The sequence below is a fragment of the Halichoeres trimaculatus genome, unplaced genomic scaffold (assembly GCF_033239565.1).
Source record: "Halichoeres trimaculatus isolate MK-OKI-2021-1 unplaced genomic scaffold, fHalTri1.1 fHalTri1_scaffold_19, whole genome shotgun sequence".
Taxonomy (NCBI): domain Eukaryota; kingdom Metazoa; phylum Chordata; class Actinopteri; order Labriformes; family Labridae; genus Halichoeres; species Halichoeres trimaculatus.
In genome coordinates, this window is record NW_027437197.1 from 929,842 (window position 1) to 948,502 (window position 18,661).

At 43.0% G+C, this 18,661-nt stretch overlaps 1 protein-coding gene across 1 annotated transcript in view; it reads left to right on the top strand.

Annotated features, from left to right (window-relative positions):
• clybl (citrate lyase beta like) overlaps window positions 1–18,661 on the top strand; it is a 195,074-nt gene that overhangs the window by 161,112 nt on the left and 15,301 nt on the right. The window contains 1 exon segment of the mRNA XM_074694315.1: window positions 8,972–9,058. Within this exon segment, the coding sequence (XP_074550416.1) occupies window positions 8,972–9,058 (87 nt within the window).

Consider the following 18,661-nt stretch of genomic DNA (forward strand, 5'->3'; position numbering starts at 1 on the left):
GATGGATAAGTGAACGCTTCGGAGCCATCGCGCCGGCTAATCCTGCAGCTATCGCTTATTACGACGACGCAGGGAGAAAGGAGGCTGGAGCATAACGGGGCCTCAGCTTCATTCAGGGCCCGACTCCACCGACCTCCCAGAAAATCTCTGCAATCTATGACATCATTGTTGGAGGCGGCTTTTATCTTGTTGTGGCTTATCATGCCCACTGTTCCAGACATTCACACACACACACACACACACACACACACACACACACACACACACACACACACACACACACACACACGCCTACAGAGGAGACTTCCAGCAGAGTGGATTAAAACAGCCTGCACACTCTGACAGACCTCGGTGGGCCCCTGGGTCTGCTCCCAGCTCAGACTGAGGACCTTGTTGCTTCTCTGGTTGGTGACGCACAAAAAGAAACCACCAACACCTCTGCTGCTCCGTCCTGTTAATTAACATTTCATCAAAGTTAAATAAGCCCGTTTCCGCCAAGTGGTCTGGTACGGATCGGATCAGTTCAGCCTGATCTTGTTTGCATTTCCACTGCCAATCGTGCCCTTCTTGGTGGGTGTAGTGACAGTACACCAGCCTGACACACTAATAAATCCAACGAAGAAGAAAAACGCGACATAGTTTCATTTTTAAAGCAGTTTCACGCCAATTTGACATCACAGGAAGTGACAATTCTTTCCACCAATCAACCGACAGACTGCAGTGTTTCTAGCTCCACCTTCTGGGGTTGATCAGTATGGTAACTGGAGCTAGCATCTTGCTAGTTAGCATTAGCTACCTTGCTAGCAGACAAACCAAAGGCTATGTTTACGTCTGTGGCACTTGTTACCAAACAACACAACACAACAAACAATCGACCAATGAGCAGAGCACAAATGTAACTGTGCGTTCACACCAAAAGCGTCAAAAGCGTCACCAGTTGAGGAGTTGAGCCTCGGTCAACTTTATGCTAATTAGCTATGACGCAGTTCAGCGGCAAACGGTGGCAACCAATCAGAGTAGAGATGTCCTTCGACGGAGTGGGCCCTAAGGAACAACACGATTGTACCAATCAATCACAGTCTGCAGTGTTGTAGCTCCGCCTTTTGAGAGCGGATCGGTTCAGTCTGGCACCCATACGAAGGGGTCCCAAAAAAGTAGGCCAGCTCGTCTTAGTTTTGGGGATCTGTCCCGGGATAAGTCAGTGGAATCGCCGCAAGAAGCGTGCCGTACCGAGACGAACGGGGCTTATGTCTGGCCCCCAACAGAAGAGGACCAAAAAGTGGTACGGTACGTGTCGGTAATTTGGGGATCTGTCCGAGTTTTAGCCAAAGTAAAACGCCACAAACTGTGTGATGTACAGAAATGAACTGAACTGAACCGTGGTCATTTTTATCTGACACTGATTGGTCAAACATTTGAGGAGGAAGAATACAAAAAGATGTTGAACAACATCTTCTGTAACTCACTACTTCCTGTTAGCCACCTGCTAGCGTAGCTCTCAACTGTTCCTGAGCTAACAGCTGTTTTTCAGCTCCGTTACTGTCACGTAGCTAAAAGTTAAACCAGCTCCTGAGAATGTTTCTCTGTAAAAATATCCAGGAATGATTTCAGGCTTTCAGGAAGTGTCTGTAGCACATGGTAGCGGCGCCGCAGCCTCGCTCCCTGAGCATGATGTCAGGGGGGAGTGGGCGCAGTGTGAGCGTGCTGGGGTGACAAACAGAGGGTGATGGGGTGAGACAGCTCCCTACAAAATAAAAGGAGGTCTGAACAAGTTGCCATGCTTGAGCAGTGTTGTAAACCCTCTTCCCCTTCACCTCGTGGCCCTTCCTCTCCGTCTGATTAGGTGTTTTTGTGGTGGCATCTGAAAGTCGCTTTGTCCACTCATCATGCCCTCCCACGCCCCGGACTCTCCACACACACACACACACACACACAGATACACAGAGAGGTCAGAGAGAAGAGCATCCATTCATGTCAGCCAGCTGCAGCTTCTTTCACCTGGCGTCCAATCAGGAGCCGCTCCTGAGTCAGAGCAAAGATCCACTCACAACAATCCGCTCCTGGAAAAACGCCGTCAGTATCTGCAGCGGTTTTCACACACCTGCTCAAATTGTCAAATTGTGCGTTTGTGCGCTGGTGTGGAAGAGTCCCTCATTATGGCAGTTATTGTGTGTATGTGTGTGTGTGTGTGTGTTTCTTTTCTGAGGAGCTGGGGTGGAAAGCCTGCTCGCCGCGGCGCAGAATGGAGCGACCGTGGTCGTCATTGTACAGTTTGAGGGAACTCTGAGCGCTCACACATGCACACATTCACCCTGCAGATGTCATGAAGCGTATCCTCACTTCCTGGCTCCCGACATTTCAAGGATATCAGGGCTAATTACATCATCATTAACTCAGGCCGCATGTGTGTGTGTGCGTGTGTGCATACATGCTCAGTGTGACATGCACGAAGCTGCGTGTGTCCGTCAGGTTTTAATGAGGCTCCTCACACAGGGCTCGTTGAACCCTTTGGTCCAGCGTGGAACGCCTCACAGTTCTGATGTGGACCAGAGTGTGCCCCCCATCAGGAGCCACACAGGGACCAGGTCCGCTTATCAGATGGCACAAACAGACGCACTGTTCTCCAGATCACACACCGGAGGCGCAGAGCCAGGAGCATTGATCCCCGGTGCTCTTGAAAGTGGAGTTTTGTTTGTGCACGTCTTACTGTCGATCTCAGAGTGTGTGTGTGTGTGAGTGTGTGTGGGATTGTGGCTCTGCCTTTGTGTGTGTGTGTGTGTGTGAGAGTTGTGGGGTCAGCGAGGAGTTCAGTGTGTCAGAGGTCTCGCAGCCCCGGCTCTTTGATTCCTCTCCCTTGCGGCTCTGAGAATTTCCTCTCCAGTTTCCCAGTGCTGAGCCCACGCTGGGCGAGGAGAGCCACGCCAGGAAAATTTATGTTGATGTCAGCAATGAAAACACCACCAGCCCTCGACCACGTCTCACAATATTTGTCAAACAGCAGTCTGTCCATTCTCTCCCCCTGCCTGGCTTCTCCTCTTTCTCCCCGCTCTTACTGATGTACCTTTGCAGAAATCTTAAAGCTGTGGTTGGCGCGGGGTTTCACACTTCACATGGTTTGTTGTCTCTGCGGGGACTTTGGTAACTCGGCTCTCGATTGGTCTCCTAAGGGGCTGGGCTGGTTTTGGGGGTGTCTTTCAAGGTGTAATCCACACATATTCCCTTCCCTAAGGCTCTGTATATGGAAATCTAAAACAAACACTAAAAGTCACAAAAGAATTACAAATCCTGCATTATGGCCTGTTTTTACATGTTTGTACCCACAGCACAGACTCAGACCCGTCTCTTCATCATCGCTCTGTTTATCCATCATATTCAAACCACAGCCACACACAATGAGTGAATTTCCTCTGATGGATTCATCTGAATTTATCTCAAAGTGAGATTACTCTCAGCTCCTTAACTTACACTACATTACAGACACGTTTATTCGCAGTCTTAAATTTACCTTTTCATCCACTCACAAGTCGGCAGCATCTCACACTTTGAGACCAAACCTTCACAAACACTACCTTCACATTTGGTTTCCTCCATGTTTGAATTCATATTCAAAGAGTTTCAGTTCTTTTTTTTCCAGCTCCAGAAGCCAAAGTTTAATTTGATGGTTTTGTTGAAGTATTCTTGAATCTGACCTGGGGTCATTTTGTAGTTAGCTTCTAGCTAACTTTGTTCATTTTGATGATGAAACAAAATCAAACTTTGTTACCTATTAAGACCTTTTTGGCAGACATCAAACTTGGTTCTGCGCGGCTTTAAACAAAAAAACAAAAAAAAAAACAAACGTCATCTGAGCAGCCTGCCTCCTCAAACTGTATTTTCCAAGTGGAAAGTTTCTGGCTCTCGTAGGGAGACACACAGATGATCAGGAGCTCCTCGTGTCCAAAGTGTTAGGGTTTGATAAAGTTTAAGGAAACACATAAACCCGGGAAGCTAACCCTAACATGTACAGTATTAAGGAGTGAGCTCATAAACAAGAAATACAGCAAAGATAATCTCACCTGGGCTCCAGAGTCCGATGACAGGTGGCGTTGAGAGAAGCAGACTCAGATTTTATCAAAAATAGTTGAGTCTTAACCAAAAATATTCCAAGTGGTTTCACACCACCAATCCAAAGTGTGTCGTCTGCTGAGTCTTGGAGGTCACGGCTGAAGCCACTTTTCTAGATTTTGTCTTTCAGGGAACTGAGCTCCAGGAATGATGCATTCAAGGACGTAAGACAACACAGCAACTCTCCTATGTCACTTATCCAGACACTTTATTTCTCTTAAGAAACTAGTCTGTAAAGTATTTATTGTTTAGAAGAAATTCATATAAGTTTGAAAACACTAAGAGGAATTCTTCTGTAGGTCTATCATCCCGAACAGAAGTTCAAAACATGCAGTGTGATGAGCAATTCCTGGTGTGAAGTCATGGCCAAACTCGTCAGAGAAGAGGAATTGGCAAAAAAAAAAAAAAAAAGTAAACAGTCTGAACAACTTCTTCTCCTCTGGTTTAGTGCTGTGGTAGACGTGTGTTTGTGAAATTTCAAGAATTTACCAAAATTTTATAAATTTGCAAAAAAATGTTATGTAATGTAAAAATGTGCTAAATGAAAAATGTGAAAAAAATTGGCAAAAATTATCCCAAAAAGGATTTTAAATAATTTTTGCGTATTAAATTTTAGAATTTTAAGAATTTACCAAAATTTCATGGATTTGCAAAAAAAAAAAAAAAAAAGAAAAAGTCTAAAAATGTGCTAAATTAAAAAAAAAAAAAAATCAGAAAAAAACGCAAAAATTTCCCAAAAAGGATTTTAAATTATTTTTGGATGTTCAAAAAAGAAAAAAAAAACAGAATGTGCAAAAATTTCAAATCACTTTTAAAAATTGATTTTTTTTAAATATGAAAAAATGCCTAAAAATTTAAACCCAAAAAGTTTTTAAAAAAATTTGAAGAAAAAAAAAACCCTACTGTATTTATGCAATATGTGATAAATATTAAGTTCAACAAAATGTTGATGTATAAATTTATTAAGTCTTTAATCATAAATACCTGCTATAAGAAAAATTAAAATTCTTTATTTTAATGATATTTTTCAAGCTACAAGGGGCCACTGCAAAGGAGTCAAAGGGCCGCATGAGGCTCCAGAGCCGCAGGTTGAACACCCTTGTTATAGAGCACCTGGCTCCACCTGGAGCGCAGGTCGCCAAACGCAGAGTCAGAGCAGAGAGTTTGAGCTGCTGAGGAGTCACGAGCGGATGTTTTAGTGAATGCACGGATCATTTTAGAAACGTCTGTAGACGTGTTTCTGCTTCCTGTGCGTCGGCGTGCAGGTGTGCAGGATGTGTCTCTGAACCCAGAAACAGTGCACGCAGAGCGAAGCGTGCACACACACCTGCAGGAGTCATACACACACCTGCAGGAGTCATACACACACCTGCAGGAGTGATACACACATCCTTTATCTGGTTTATTGTTTTCTCTCTGTCAGGAGGAACGCTGGATCTGTTATCTGCACTGAACTGTCAGCTCAAGCAAAATGAAGGCGGTTAAAGGTGCATTCCCCCTGGCAAACACGCTGCTCATGCATTAGTAAACACACATGAATACACACTAACACACACACACACTCTTGGTTTGTCTGGTCAGTGTGTGTTTTTAAAGTCCCGTAGCCTGAGGGTCAGTGATAAGACTGAGCTGATTCTGATTGGCTGACAGACTCACAGCCGCTCATGACACAGAGAAGACGAGCAACATGTGGTGTGTGTGAGTGTGTGTGGGTGTGTGGGTGTGTGTGGGTGTGTGTGTATGTTTTTGAGCTGGTTTAGAGTCTTAGCCACAAAGCTGGATGAGATGTTTCTCTGACCTTTAGGGTGTTGGCCTGTTTCTTTGTGGGGGATCAGTATTTTTAGGCGTCCATCTTGGAGAAAGCTGGCGCAGCGGGAGAGCACAGGCAGGTGAAACCGGCTCTGTGTGTGTGTGTGTGTGTGTGTGTGTGTGTGTGTGTGTGTGTGTGTGTGTGTGTGTGTGTGGATCCAGTCCAGCACAGCCCCTGCCTCCTCTGCTCCTCTCACAAACACACGTTCAGCATCTCTTGGTTGGTGGTTTACTCTGGGCCTGGTCTGGACCCGGGCCATGCCTTCAGGCAGCTCCAGTCCCTTGGTTCCCAGTCTGGTCCCGCTGGTCCTGAAACCCAGTCCCAGCCTCCCTGGACCTGGGGGGGGGCGGGAGTGACGGCTATGGGGCTTTTATCTGGAGCTAAATCAGCAGCGTTTGTGTTTTTATTACAATAACTGATGGAATGTGGAATTAGCACATCTCTCACACACTCTCACACACAAACACACACACACACACACACACACACACACACACACACACACACACACACAGCGAGCATAATAGGCATCAATGACTGGATCTGTGTTTTGCTCTGATGTATTTTGCATTCCTCCATGCTTTGAATGTGAAGCTGCTCTTTTGCATGTGTCTTATCCATAATTCATGTCATCTGGAGTCTTAAACGTGTAATCTGACGTGTTTTCTGCGCTGATCTGAGCCGCAGCCCCTGAACCTGATTAAAACATAATATCACTTTTTATTCCTCACAAAAAGCAGAAACCTGTGTGTGTGTGAGGTGTGTGAGGGGTGTGTGTGTGTGTGTGTGTGTGAAGATGCCGTTTATGAAAAGTCTCCTTGACGGTAGACATGACAAGCGGGCATTCTAGTCACGTTCCCCCCTCGCCTCCTGCATGGCATCCATCCATCATCTCATTGGTTGGCATGCCTGGCTCCTGCCATCATCACCATGGCAATGTGAGTGTCCTCCTGGTAGCCATCACCATGGCAATGGGAGTGTCCCCCAGCAACCATCAGCATGGGCCGAATGTAAGCCTCTTAACCAGGATCACCATGGCAATGTGGCTGCCGCAGACGCAGAGCGGCGTGCTGGTCGGTCTGAGCGTGCCCAGAGAGGAGCGAGCATGACACCAGCTGCAGCGTCCGGCCATGAACGTGTGTTTCTCGCTTTTCCACATCTCGCTGCTTCAGTGTGGCGCCCCCTGTCCTCGACGGGGGCCCTGCAGGAGGCTCAAACAGCCCTGGAGGAGCCGCCGTTCTGGATACTCTGGGGCCCCTCGGGGAGCTCGCCGTCCCCGTCTGCTCGGGACATCATCGAGTGTCGCTGTCCTGACACACAATAGTGAAAGCTGACAAAACCACAGGGGGCCGCGTTTAGGAGGCGAGAGGGACGCATGCCACCGCTCTCACAAGGACAGGGACGCATGACACGCCGTGACACGCCGTGACACCCCCGTAAACAAACGCCACCGCTCACATGCGCACGTATTCTTACACTGCACACACACTCAAGGTGCAAAATGTGGTGCTACAGTTCTGTGAAGACATGTGCTCCCTCACACACACACACACACTCACACACACACGGAGTTAATTGTGCATATTCATGAGCATACATACAGGGTGTTCCGTTTCGCAAGGCTGACTTTTATTGTTTCCCTGGTGTGTACAGTGTGTGTGTGTGTGTGTGTGTGTGTGCACTGACGCACATGAGCATGTTTATATAAGAGCATTAGTGCATGTGTGAAAGTGTGTGTGTGTGTGTTCCTCCCTGTGTGTGTGCATTTAGCTAAAGAGCCTGGTGGGTATGAGGAAACGTAGCTTTAAGGTATGATATGTTAATAAAATGTGTCAAGATGTCTGGAACCCTTTCTCTCTTTATAAACAAACTTACAGCCTGAGCGCTGCTAATTAGCAAGCCCATCTGTTCACTTTAGCAAAGTTGTTGAGATTTACCACGGAAACTGTAAAAAGACAAGCTCGCTTCCACACGGCAGATGACAAGTGTTAGAAATCCCAAAATTCAATTCCCCAGGCTGCGCTCTCTGGTTGAGACTCTTTTTTCAATTACGCTCTCTTTATTTAGAAATCTGTAAATGATTTTTTAGAGTTGGCTCCCTCTCTCACACACACACGCTCACACACTCAGAGGTAGGACGGCAGTGTTCGGTGAGCAGATGAAGGTGCAGGTTTCGTTCCCAGATCAGCATCATCTGAAGCTGTGGCCGTTTGCAGCGTGAACATTAATTGCTGTGGCTGGGGCCCAGGTTGTGCATGCTAAGCACTCTCTGCAGCCACGTCTGTAACACGCCTGTGTGAGAGGGTTTGTGTTTGCTTGTGCTCTTGCTTATTTCTGTGTGTGTACGGTGTGTGTGTGTGTGTGTGTGCCAGTGTCGGGTAGAGGGGGGTGCACAGGGGGTCCATCTGCTCTCTTCTGCTCCTCTGCACTGATATAAGATTACGTTAATCTGGGTACTTGTCAGGACAGGTTAGTGAAAGCAGGCGGCTGGGTGGGACTCATGCTAAACAGGTTGGCTGGAAAACGGCTGTTTTTGCGCTCAGACGCGGCGGAGGGTGAGCAAACAGTTTCGTAACTGCTGAGGATTTTTCTGGCTCTGCTTCCCGAGAAATCCAGAAAACATGGACGGTAGCTCCTGTCGTGAATCCTGCTCAGCCCTTAACCCTTCGTTTGCTGTGGGAGTCCCTGTCCTCCCCCTCCTCCCACCTCCTCTAACATGTACATTCAGTTGGATAGCCCTCCTAAACCCAGCCTGCATCCTGTGCCGTCTCATGTTGTTTTCTCTGTAAGCACTTTTAAGGCCGTAATGATTTTGTAACTTGTTATGCTAATGAGCGCGGCCCTCTCAGGCTGAGTTGCAGGCAGAAGGATTTATTGCCCGTTTGCTCGGAGGGGAAGAAAAGAAGGAGAAGTTAGAGTAATTAATCCCGTTAACCAGGGATAATTGGTCAAAAAATAGCCCAGCCACTGGCAGCGACTGGGAGGAGCAGCAGCTCGCCCTGTTTCCTGTGTTTTATTTCAAACTTAATGTTTCCTCTTGTCTAAACTTCCTCTCAGGATTCCTGCTAATCCGCCTGCTCACGCCCCATTGGTGGACGGGGGCCGCGTCGGGGGCCACAGAGAGGGGACTTCAATCAGACGGTGGTGAGGATCTGTGCCAACACAAAGTTCACTTTTTAAACTTTCTGAAAACTTTAGTCAAACTTTAAAAACATGTAAACCACAAAAACTACAAACCTGGATCGAGTTTATCCTCCAAATATCTTTTCATACTAAAATATATTTAATCAGAGACACTGAAAGCTGAAAGTAAGGCATTAGTGTTTTTTAAATATTGTTTTAAAAATGTTTTAAGATGTTTTACTCATGAACTGATAGTTTAAAGTTTATTTTTATTTCATTCATAAAGGAGCAGAAAAAAGAAAAATCTGATTGTATCTGCACTTACTCTCACAAAATGTTAACTGAACACTTGTCGAAACGCAGTGTGCCATATTAACCTCCTATCAGATTATTCTTGGAGAAAAACTTAAAGCAAAATGATTCACCAACATAAAACTCGGTTTCACCCGAATAAAAAAAAGCAACAAAAACTCCACATCCAGACCGGGTTTAAAATGTCTGTGATTCCCTGCATCTGTCTAATGTGTTGGTTTTGATAAGTTTTTTGAAGATAATGAAAGCTTTAGCTTCTTTGAGCTGTCTGTCCAAGTTGTTCCTTAAAGATCTACCTTTGACTTTAATATTTCTTTCCTTCAGTGAAGTTCCAAATCTCGGTTTGAAAAATATATTTTTTTAATGTAACTACTTTTCCTTTTGACAAAATGACACCGAATGTTGGCAGGTAGGAGAGTTTTGTGAGCTTTGTACATAACTTGCAGCATTTGGTAATCTATTGAGTCACTAAGTTTTCACAACTGTAGTTTTACAAAAAGTGGATTTCAGGGATGTCTGTATGGAGTTCCAGTTATAGGTCATACTTGGACACAATAGGTCAGGTACGGCCCAATCAACACGTTTTAGAAAACTCTTTACTTTGTGTATCATTGCTATGACTTTTGCTATCTTTGTTTTTATTCCATTTATATGTGGTTTCCAGTTCAAATTTCCATCTATAATAACACAAAGAAAATGTATTTCTTTTACTCTGCTAATTTCAAAATCTTGAATGTTTAATATAGCGTTCATATTTTTGCCTTTGCTACTAAAACTCACAAAGTTTGTTTTATCAGTGTTCCACACAACAGGTCAGGTAACAATCAATGCATCCTCCGAACTTCAAATTATTCAGTAAAATCAAAGGAAACTTTTCAAAAAAGTTTTTTTTTAATTTCTTAAAACCATATTTATTCTCAAACTTCTTTGATAGAAAAACTTGCTGAGCTTTAAATTTTTGGTTTGTAAACAGCTAAATTTAATGTTAGAAAAGCTAAACACTAACTTGTATGAGTGCTTTCTGTAGTTTTTAAAGTTTTGTTGATTTTTTTTTAGAATATTTAATTTTTCTTTTCCACCTCTCTGTGCTATTTCCTGAACAAAGGTTAAAATCACTACCTCATTGTCGTCATAATAATCACAATATAGCAATTACCTCATGTCATCAGTGCACCTGAACTTGGCAGCTATTTTGCTTCGTTCTTTTTTGTATATATTTTTTGTGTATAAAGATATTTATATATATATATATATATATATATATATATATATATATATATATATATATATATATATATATATATATATATATATATATAATTTTATTTTTTAGTTTATTTCATATCTTATTATAATTTAAAATATATATATATATATATTTCACTCACTTTACCTTAGTTTGCACCTTACACTGTTTTGCACTGACTGAAGGGCTTTTGCAATTTTGTTGTACTTGTTGCAATGACAAATAAAGTTCTATTCTATTCTATTCTATTCTATTCTATTTATCCCCTTTGTTTCAGTGTTTTCGATGTTACTTTTGCTGCTGACTCTGTTTTTAATTTACTAAAAGCTTCTTGTTTCTACCTTTTCTGAATTGTTCACAACCTGTATGAATGTTTATGTTTCTGTATATCAGATCAGATATTTCAGATTTAGTTTACTTTAATGAAAAATAAAAAAGAAAAACAAAGATAGAGTTGAAAAAGAGTATTTTAACAAAGTGTCAAAGTCTTAATCCCACAGTCTGAGCTGGCTCTGTGAACAATCCTCTGTTTGCTCATGTTCAGGGTTTAATTTCCCAGATCAACACACCGTAAATGATAAAATGCTGCTGCTTTCAGACCTTACTGCTCGTATTAAGGTTTATTCTTTCTCCTAACTGTTCTGCATTAACATGTTTTTATAGAGACAAACATTTCCCTCGTCTTAAGGTGGAATTCCCATGCACGCAGCCTTTTATGATCAGCTGTAACAACAGGCAGCGCTAACTCCTTCCATACCCACAATCCTCTCCCTCAGGAAAAACACTCATCTGTTTTCGTCAGTACCATGCCGGGACTGTATCAGTCATCCACTTTCAAGGAATTTACAGCTCCAGTCAGACCTCCTTGAAGACATATTTGTGTAAAACAGGGAGAAAAGAAAGGGGGAGGCTGGGTCAGAGTTTTAAAGAGCTGCCATGATATTCAGAGAAGGAGGGAGATTAGGATCTGTATTCAAACATGACCTTTGATGTGATATTTCTGCTTCCTGCTCGGCTCCACATCTCCTCCAACTGCTCCGCTCCTTTAAAACCTTTCTGCTCCTCCTGACCTCGCTCAGAAACCAGGAGCTGCTTTAAATCCTCCGGACAGAGAAGACCAAAACAGATTCTGCTGCGTTGGTTTAAGATTTGAACATTTCTGAGCTGCTGTTGCTAATTGCTGTTTTGATTGTTTCCCAGTTTGGTTATTAGCCACATTAGGTCAGATTAAGGACAAGCATGCGGAGACAGAGCCAGGTAATTAAGGGAGGATCTGGACGCAGGAGTCAGACCCTGTCCAGCTACACTTGACTTCATTAAAGCAGCTAGCTTGGATCAAGCGTCAGCGTGCTAGCAGGAAGGCTGTGTTTTTCTCAATGTGAACTTGTAGTCCTGCCTCCTGCCTTCACCGTGGGCTGTTTAGCATCCACAGTATGGCTATTGTCACTGTCAGCCCATAGGATGGGAGGCAAGGGCACGGCCGAGGGGTGCCCCGGACGTCCCCCCCCACATTAATTAGACCTTAAAGATAATTATTTCTTGATTTGTTGGCTCTCTCTGCTCGCGTTCCCATTGTGCTGCCTGCACCTCTCTCTGCTCTTGTTTACTTTATTTATCTATTTTTGTGTTTACCCCGCCCGCCCCCCCTTCCTGCTCACACCATATGGTTGCAGATCAAATAATGTCAAACATTTTGCCCTTGCAAGTTTTTGCAATTTGCAGTTTCCAAATGTGAGACCTGTTGAAAAGAGGAGTGATAATGGGCACGCTCTACCCCCCGCCGCTTTTGTCCCACCATATCTCCCTTCAATTAATGCTACAGCGGGAGTTTCATGTAATAACACTTGCACTTCTGAGCTGTCCGCATGAGAGCGGGAGAAGAGAGGCAGACAGGAGCACAGAGGAGGAGGAGGAGGAGGAAGTTCAGGAGAGGAGGAAGAGGAGAGAAACAATTAAAAACATGGCTGCGCCGCCGTGATGGGCGCGCGCTCTGCGGCCATGTGAGCGTTGCGTGACAGTTAAATGGAGCAAAGAGTGGGACGATGTGATTGGCGGTTCAGAGAGAGCACGCTAAGCTTGTCCATCATTGTTGCTGGGTGCAATCAAACCGGCGCCAGCAGGACGGATGATGCGTTGACAGCTGTAATTACCCATCGCCATGGTGATCACTTTTGGCCCGCCGTGGATGGCCGGTGGAGGCCCCTCCTCCAGACAGCGTTTAATCAGATTGGGCTGTCAGTTGTCAGGTAGACACGGGTGGGCCGGACGACTGTCTTGGGCACATAAGTGTTTTTAATTAGCTGTTTTCATGCAAAGCGCCGACGCTCCAAAGCATGGAGGAAACACACAAACACGCCACGAGCGAGCCGAGCCGCGGGGACGCAGGGACGCCTACGTGCGCTCAGAGACGCCCAGCGTAGGAGGACCGTGTGTATTTGTTCATTCATAGGCCTTATTATTACAGCTCACAGGAAGTCTCTTTGTGGTTATCTATAGCATCTCTTTGTCTCTGAGTGTAACAGCAAACACGGTCATTGTCCTGCTCCTGTCTGTTTGTTTGGACGTGTCAGTGATATATTTAATTTCTGCTTCAAGGTATATGAGCCACAACAACACAACATGTAAAAAACACATGGAGATGGATCCAAACATGTTGGATCCTGAAGCTTTTTGCAGCTTCTGTACAGGAAGGATCTTAAAGTTTTGGGCCTTGAATTTCAAAATAAAGGTTAAGTCCAGTCAGCCATGCTCTTTAAAGGGTTAAAACCATAGTCTGTATACAGAGTGGACAGCGTGGCTCCGCCATTTATCATTTTACGCCATTGACAGCCAGAGTCTGTGCAGTAGAGACTGTGAGGGATTCTGGGAGAATCTGAGTGGAGCTGGGTGACAAAAATAACAAATATTTTCTTCTTTCAAGAGTCTAATCACTTCTTGACTCTACCTCCAGACATATTTTACAATCCCCGAAAAAAATACACGGGAACGTCAGCTGTCAATCATCGTTAAATGTTACGTAAAGCCTTGTTTTTAACCTCGTATAAATAATGAAAACAAAACTTTTCAGAAAAAAAGAGGACTTGGATACAAGACAGCCAAATGATATCTTCAAATCACCACAACAATCAGACGAGAGAAACATTTCTACCAGGTGGATTAATTTTTTAAACTTTGACCACAGCCCACCTGGAATGACTGGGGAGCTGGATTTTTTTAACCTATACTGCAGCCAGCCACCAGGGGGAGCAGTTTTTGTGGAGACCTCACTTCAAGCTGAGCAAGACGACGTCCATTTTTTTACAGTCTATGGTTAAAACTTGTCAGTTAAACCTGTTCAGTGTGTGCCAATAGAGGAATGATCTATTTAGATTAAAATCATGTTTTTACCCGGGCTGTAAAGATCAGATTTTTGAATGGGAGCCAGTTCAGTTCGTCTCAGTACGTCACGCATTTTGTGGCGTTTCCTTTGACTAAAACCGAGACTGATCCCCAAATTACCGACTCGTCCCGTCCCACTTTTTGGTTCCCTTCTGTTGGGGTGACAGACTGAACTGATATGACCCCAGAAGGTGGAGCTAGAAACACTGCAGTCTGCTGATTGGTGGAAAGAGTCGTCACTTCCTGTGTGACAGCGGTATCAGCATCCAGCCGTTTACCAAGAAGGGCATGGTTGGCTGTGGAAACACAAACAGGATCAGGTTTTACTGATCCGACTCATACGGGACCACTCTTTGAAAACGGGGCTTATGAGGTTTCTTCAGCCTGCCTCAAGTGGACACATGAGGAACTGCAGTTTCTAACACTTCTGCATCTTCTTCTCATTGTAAGACGTGAGGTTGCTGCTTGGTTTGGTTTCACCGCTCTGTTGAAAACGCAGATGTGCAGTGATCCTCACCCTGAAGTTTCCGCCCACCGTCTCAGATCTGGGTGTGCGTAGACCGTTTTAATGGGACTACATGGACCTGTAAGTCCTTCCTCTGCAGAGTGTTGACCCACGCTCAGCTGAAGGAGTGACACACAGTGACATTTCTCCCGTCAGCTGCAGGAAAGCCTCGGTGCTTATTATGTTTTAATATAGCATGACTTTCCATGACTGGCTAACCGTCCTTTAATGTGACGCAGTACCGCTGCAGAGCTGGAGGTAAGTGAGAGTGCCAGGTACAGCCTGATAATGTCAGTGTGATAATTAGTGCAGAGAGGCTTAAACCAGCGGCCCACAGGGAGACAGCCCCCAGTGTGGAGGGATGGCACGCAGCTGGATCAGACTTAATTAACTAATTGAATATCATTTTGCCAGTTAGCTGGGAATTAGCTGGATATTAAAACACGGACAAACACGGCGCTAAATGGACATCATGAAATGGATTTGAAAGAACGCCTTTTTCTTGTAAAAGCTAATGGTCTGATGATGAGGGTTGATTTTTATTCCATTATGCATAATTAGCACTTTTCATTACTCGATGCTCGTTTTTCATCATCACTTTTCATCTCCCCTCTTCATGAGTCTGTGCAAACCCATGGATTGATCTGATTCCTTATCGCCTCATGGGTCTGTGGTGAGTTGTATAAGTGCATGTGTGTGTGTACTGCAGTGTGTGTGTTAGTGTGACTTTTAAAACCCCATATGAGACATCCAGTGGAGTGTCTGGCTGTGAGGAGCAGGAATATGGCTTAAGAAGGTATAAAAATATCTCTCTTAAGGAGGTCAAGCTCATCCTGGGTGACACTGGAAACTAGATTAAGTCCCACTGATTTCAGACTCTTCATCCCCAACGGGACATTTTGTTTCACATGAAGAAGCCTCATTATTTACTTATTTTTTTAAATTATTTTATTTATTTATTAATTTATTCATTCATTAAATTCATTTAATTAATTAATTAATTAATTTATTTATTTATTTATTAATTTATATTTGGTCATTCTTTTACCAATGTTTTTTTAATGACTAATTAATTTAATTAATTTTATTTATTTATGTGTTTATTTATTTATTTATATTTGGTCATTTTTACCAGTGTTTTATTCATTTATTTATTTATTTATATATTAATATTTGGTCAGTTTTTACCAATGTTTTTTTATTTATTTGTGTATTTATTTTCTTCATTTAATTTAATTATTCAATGTATTTATATTGTTTTTTTTTGTTCTTTTTTTTAACCAATGTTTTATTTATCTATCTATTTATTTATTTATTTATTTATTCATTCATTCATTCATTCATTCATTTTATTCTGATTAAGGCTTGATTCCTCAGCCCCATTGTTAAACCAAGCAGATTTCTCTGGTCTTAAAACACGAAGTCTGTGCCAAAGTGTTTTAAACTGCAGTTCCTCAAGTGTCCACCAGAGGCTCTCTGCAGAAACGCCAGAAACCACACACACACCCATTCAAAAATCTGATCCTCACAGCAGAAATAAACATGTTTACAGCCCATTTCATAAAAAGTTTTGAAGTCCTCAAACTACTTTGTCTTTTATGTAAAACAGGAAGTTCTGATGGAGACTCATGTCAGGGTCACGGGAAATGTCCTCAGACAGGATTAGATTAACACATTTATATCAACACCACAGAAAGTAATTTGTCTGAATATCACACCTCTCCTTCACAACATCTTTTCTGCTTTATTATCCTTATAACTGTCTTTCTCTGCACTTTTGTTCCAGATTATTCCGTCTGTTCTGGACTCATCCTGTTTTATTCGATCCTTATTTTATCGTTGCTTCTTTATATTCTTGCTTTATTTTGCATAAGTGCGACTCTTGAAGAACAAAGGGGGGTGGGATTTGGATCGCTGTGATCTGTGACACTGACACAGTGCAGTGAGGAGGGGCTGCAACAAAACCAGGTTTTGCACAAGTCCAGCTGACTTATGCACCACGTCTGAATGATGGTATAAATCATCTTTAATACAAACTCTGAGCTGTTGCATTAGTCCATCTTTAGTTTGCAGCTCTAAATTTTCTTTTTCTTAATTTTCTTGCAGCTGCTGATGTTGTAAGATGAATTTTCAGAGTATTAAATATGAAGCATGCAGTTTCTTTGTTTGAATAACTGCTCCACCTGTTCAGGGAGCCGTCTTAACCCCACTAAGTGTTCGGTAAGGAGCATCCCCCTCTCTGTACTGTATGTTGCAGAAGAACAATGCAGCACACTGTACATCACAGCAGATTGAGTCATCTTAATACAGGGATCAGCATGAGGCATCAGGAACCGCAGGAGGAAGCCACTCGCTATTACATCGCCGGTTGTTGTGCCGCTGCCGCCCCAGTTGCTCTCCACGCAGTAATAAACAAATAAAGTGGAAGAAATTAATCCCTCTGGAGCAATCGTGGGCATTTCACGTCACCCGCCACCGTGCTCCCCAGCTGCTTCTGTGTGCACGTGGGTGTGTGAGGACGTAAATTTGGGGCTGTGTGTGTGTGTGTGGCCTGTGTGTGATGTGCACGGCCCACACTGAGAGGAAACGTGCACGGTGGAAACACGGTGACATTAGAATAATGAGGAAATTAAGTAAATATTTAATGTCTGAAGAAATCAGGTGATGTGAGGATGCTTCCTGCTTTTCTGGTCCGTCATGACGTCAGCGTGTTTGACGCTGGGAGCAGGAGCAGATCTGGATTTTTATTTCCAAGAGTTCACAGTGAAATCTTCACCCAAACTCAGAATCAGAGATATTCAATATAGAGAGTGGGAAAACATTTGATGAGAGGTTAAAACAACCTCCGAATCAGTCAGAGGTGAAGATACAGCAGAAGTTTCTTCACAGAATGGACCCGAGTGTTTCCAGTCTTTGTTGGCGTGAACGTGGAGCAGTCGGACGTTTAGTTCGGATGTTGTGGTTCTGCCCTGCAGTCGAGTTATTCTGGACAGAAGTTTGTGAGTTGATATTGGTGATCAGTAATCGATTCGAGATTCAATTTTATTAGTGTCCCCAGGGGGCAAATTGGGTTGCAGCGGGATGCACAAATTATTGCTCCTGTGGCTGTACAACTAAAAACACAAAAACAAAGGAAGATGGTTAGTTCAACCAAAGAAATTCACAAACCACAGACTTTTAATCCTCTAGGTCAATGTTTCAGGAAAAAAAAGGAAAATTTTCAAGGAAAATGTGGTAAATTTAGGTGAGAGGTGTTGATTTGTGATGAGGAAAAGCTGAATCTGTGAATATCTTTTTATCTCTACCTGAGTTTTTAACAAAGGCTCAGTTTCACCACATCAGCAGAACAATGCCATAAGTTTAATTTTACTTACTATAATTAAGCTGATGTGCCGAGGGATGAAATTATTCCTTATTATTGAAACCTTTACCAAAGTATAACTTCACAAAATAGAGAGTCATAGAGAAGAGCTTTAGAGTTGAATTGGTGACTTTCCCCGTGAAATTATGAAATTAATCTCACAAATTAACTTTTTTATTTTTATTTTTCTATTTCTTATTTTTTGCTAATGTGGCCCTGATCCTCTGTTGTAAATAACAGGTACACTAAATGACACTGAGTTAAGGTCAAACCATTTGGGAGCAGGTATGGGACATGCATATATCATCGTGCGCTGTATTAATCTAAGAGAATTTGAGTTGACGGACTGTTTAATCAGTCTATATGACAAAAAATGTGTTTGTTTCTGTCTTGTTTGAGAAACCAGACTTATCCTTAAAGAGATTAACTTGAACTTTTTGATGAGGAACTGAATATTTTAGTGCGACTACGCTCTGATTTGTTGTTAACATGTCACTGAATCTTGTTTGTGTGTGTTTGAGTCCTGACCTGTGTGTTTGTTGTTGAGTTTTCCAGGGACGGAGCCAGGGTTTCAGTTTTGTGAGGGGGACGGACAAATTTTGTCAGAGCCTTACGTGACAGAAAGTTTGAAGATTATTAACTAATTTAAAAAACTAACTTTAAAGCAGATTTGGTTGCTTTTTTTCACTTTATTTGGCATTTTTGCATTATAAGCTATCAAAGCAAGGACATTAACTGCGCTTGAATAAAATAAATAAAAACATAGTCTTTCCCAGAATAATGTTCTGATCCGGCCCACATGAAGCTGAATGTTTCATTTTT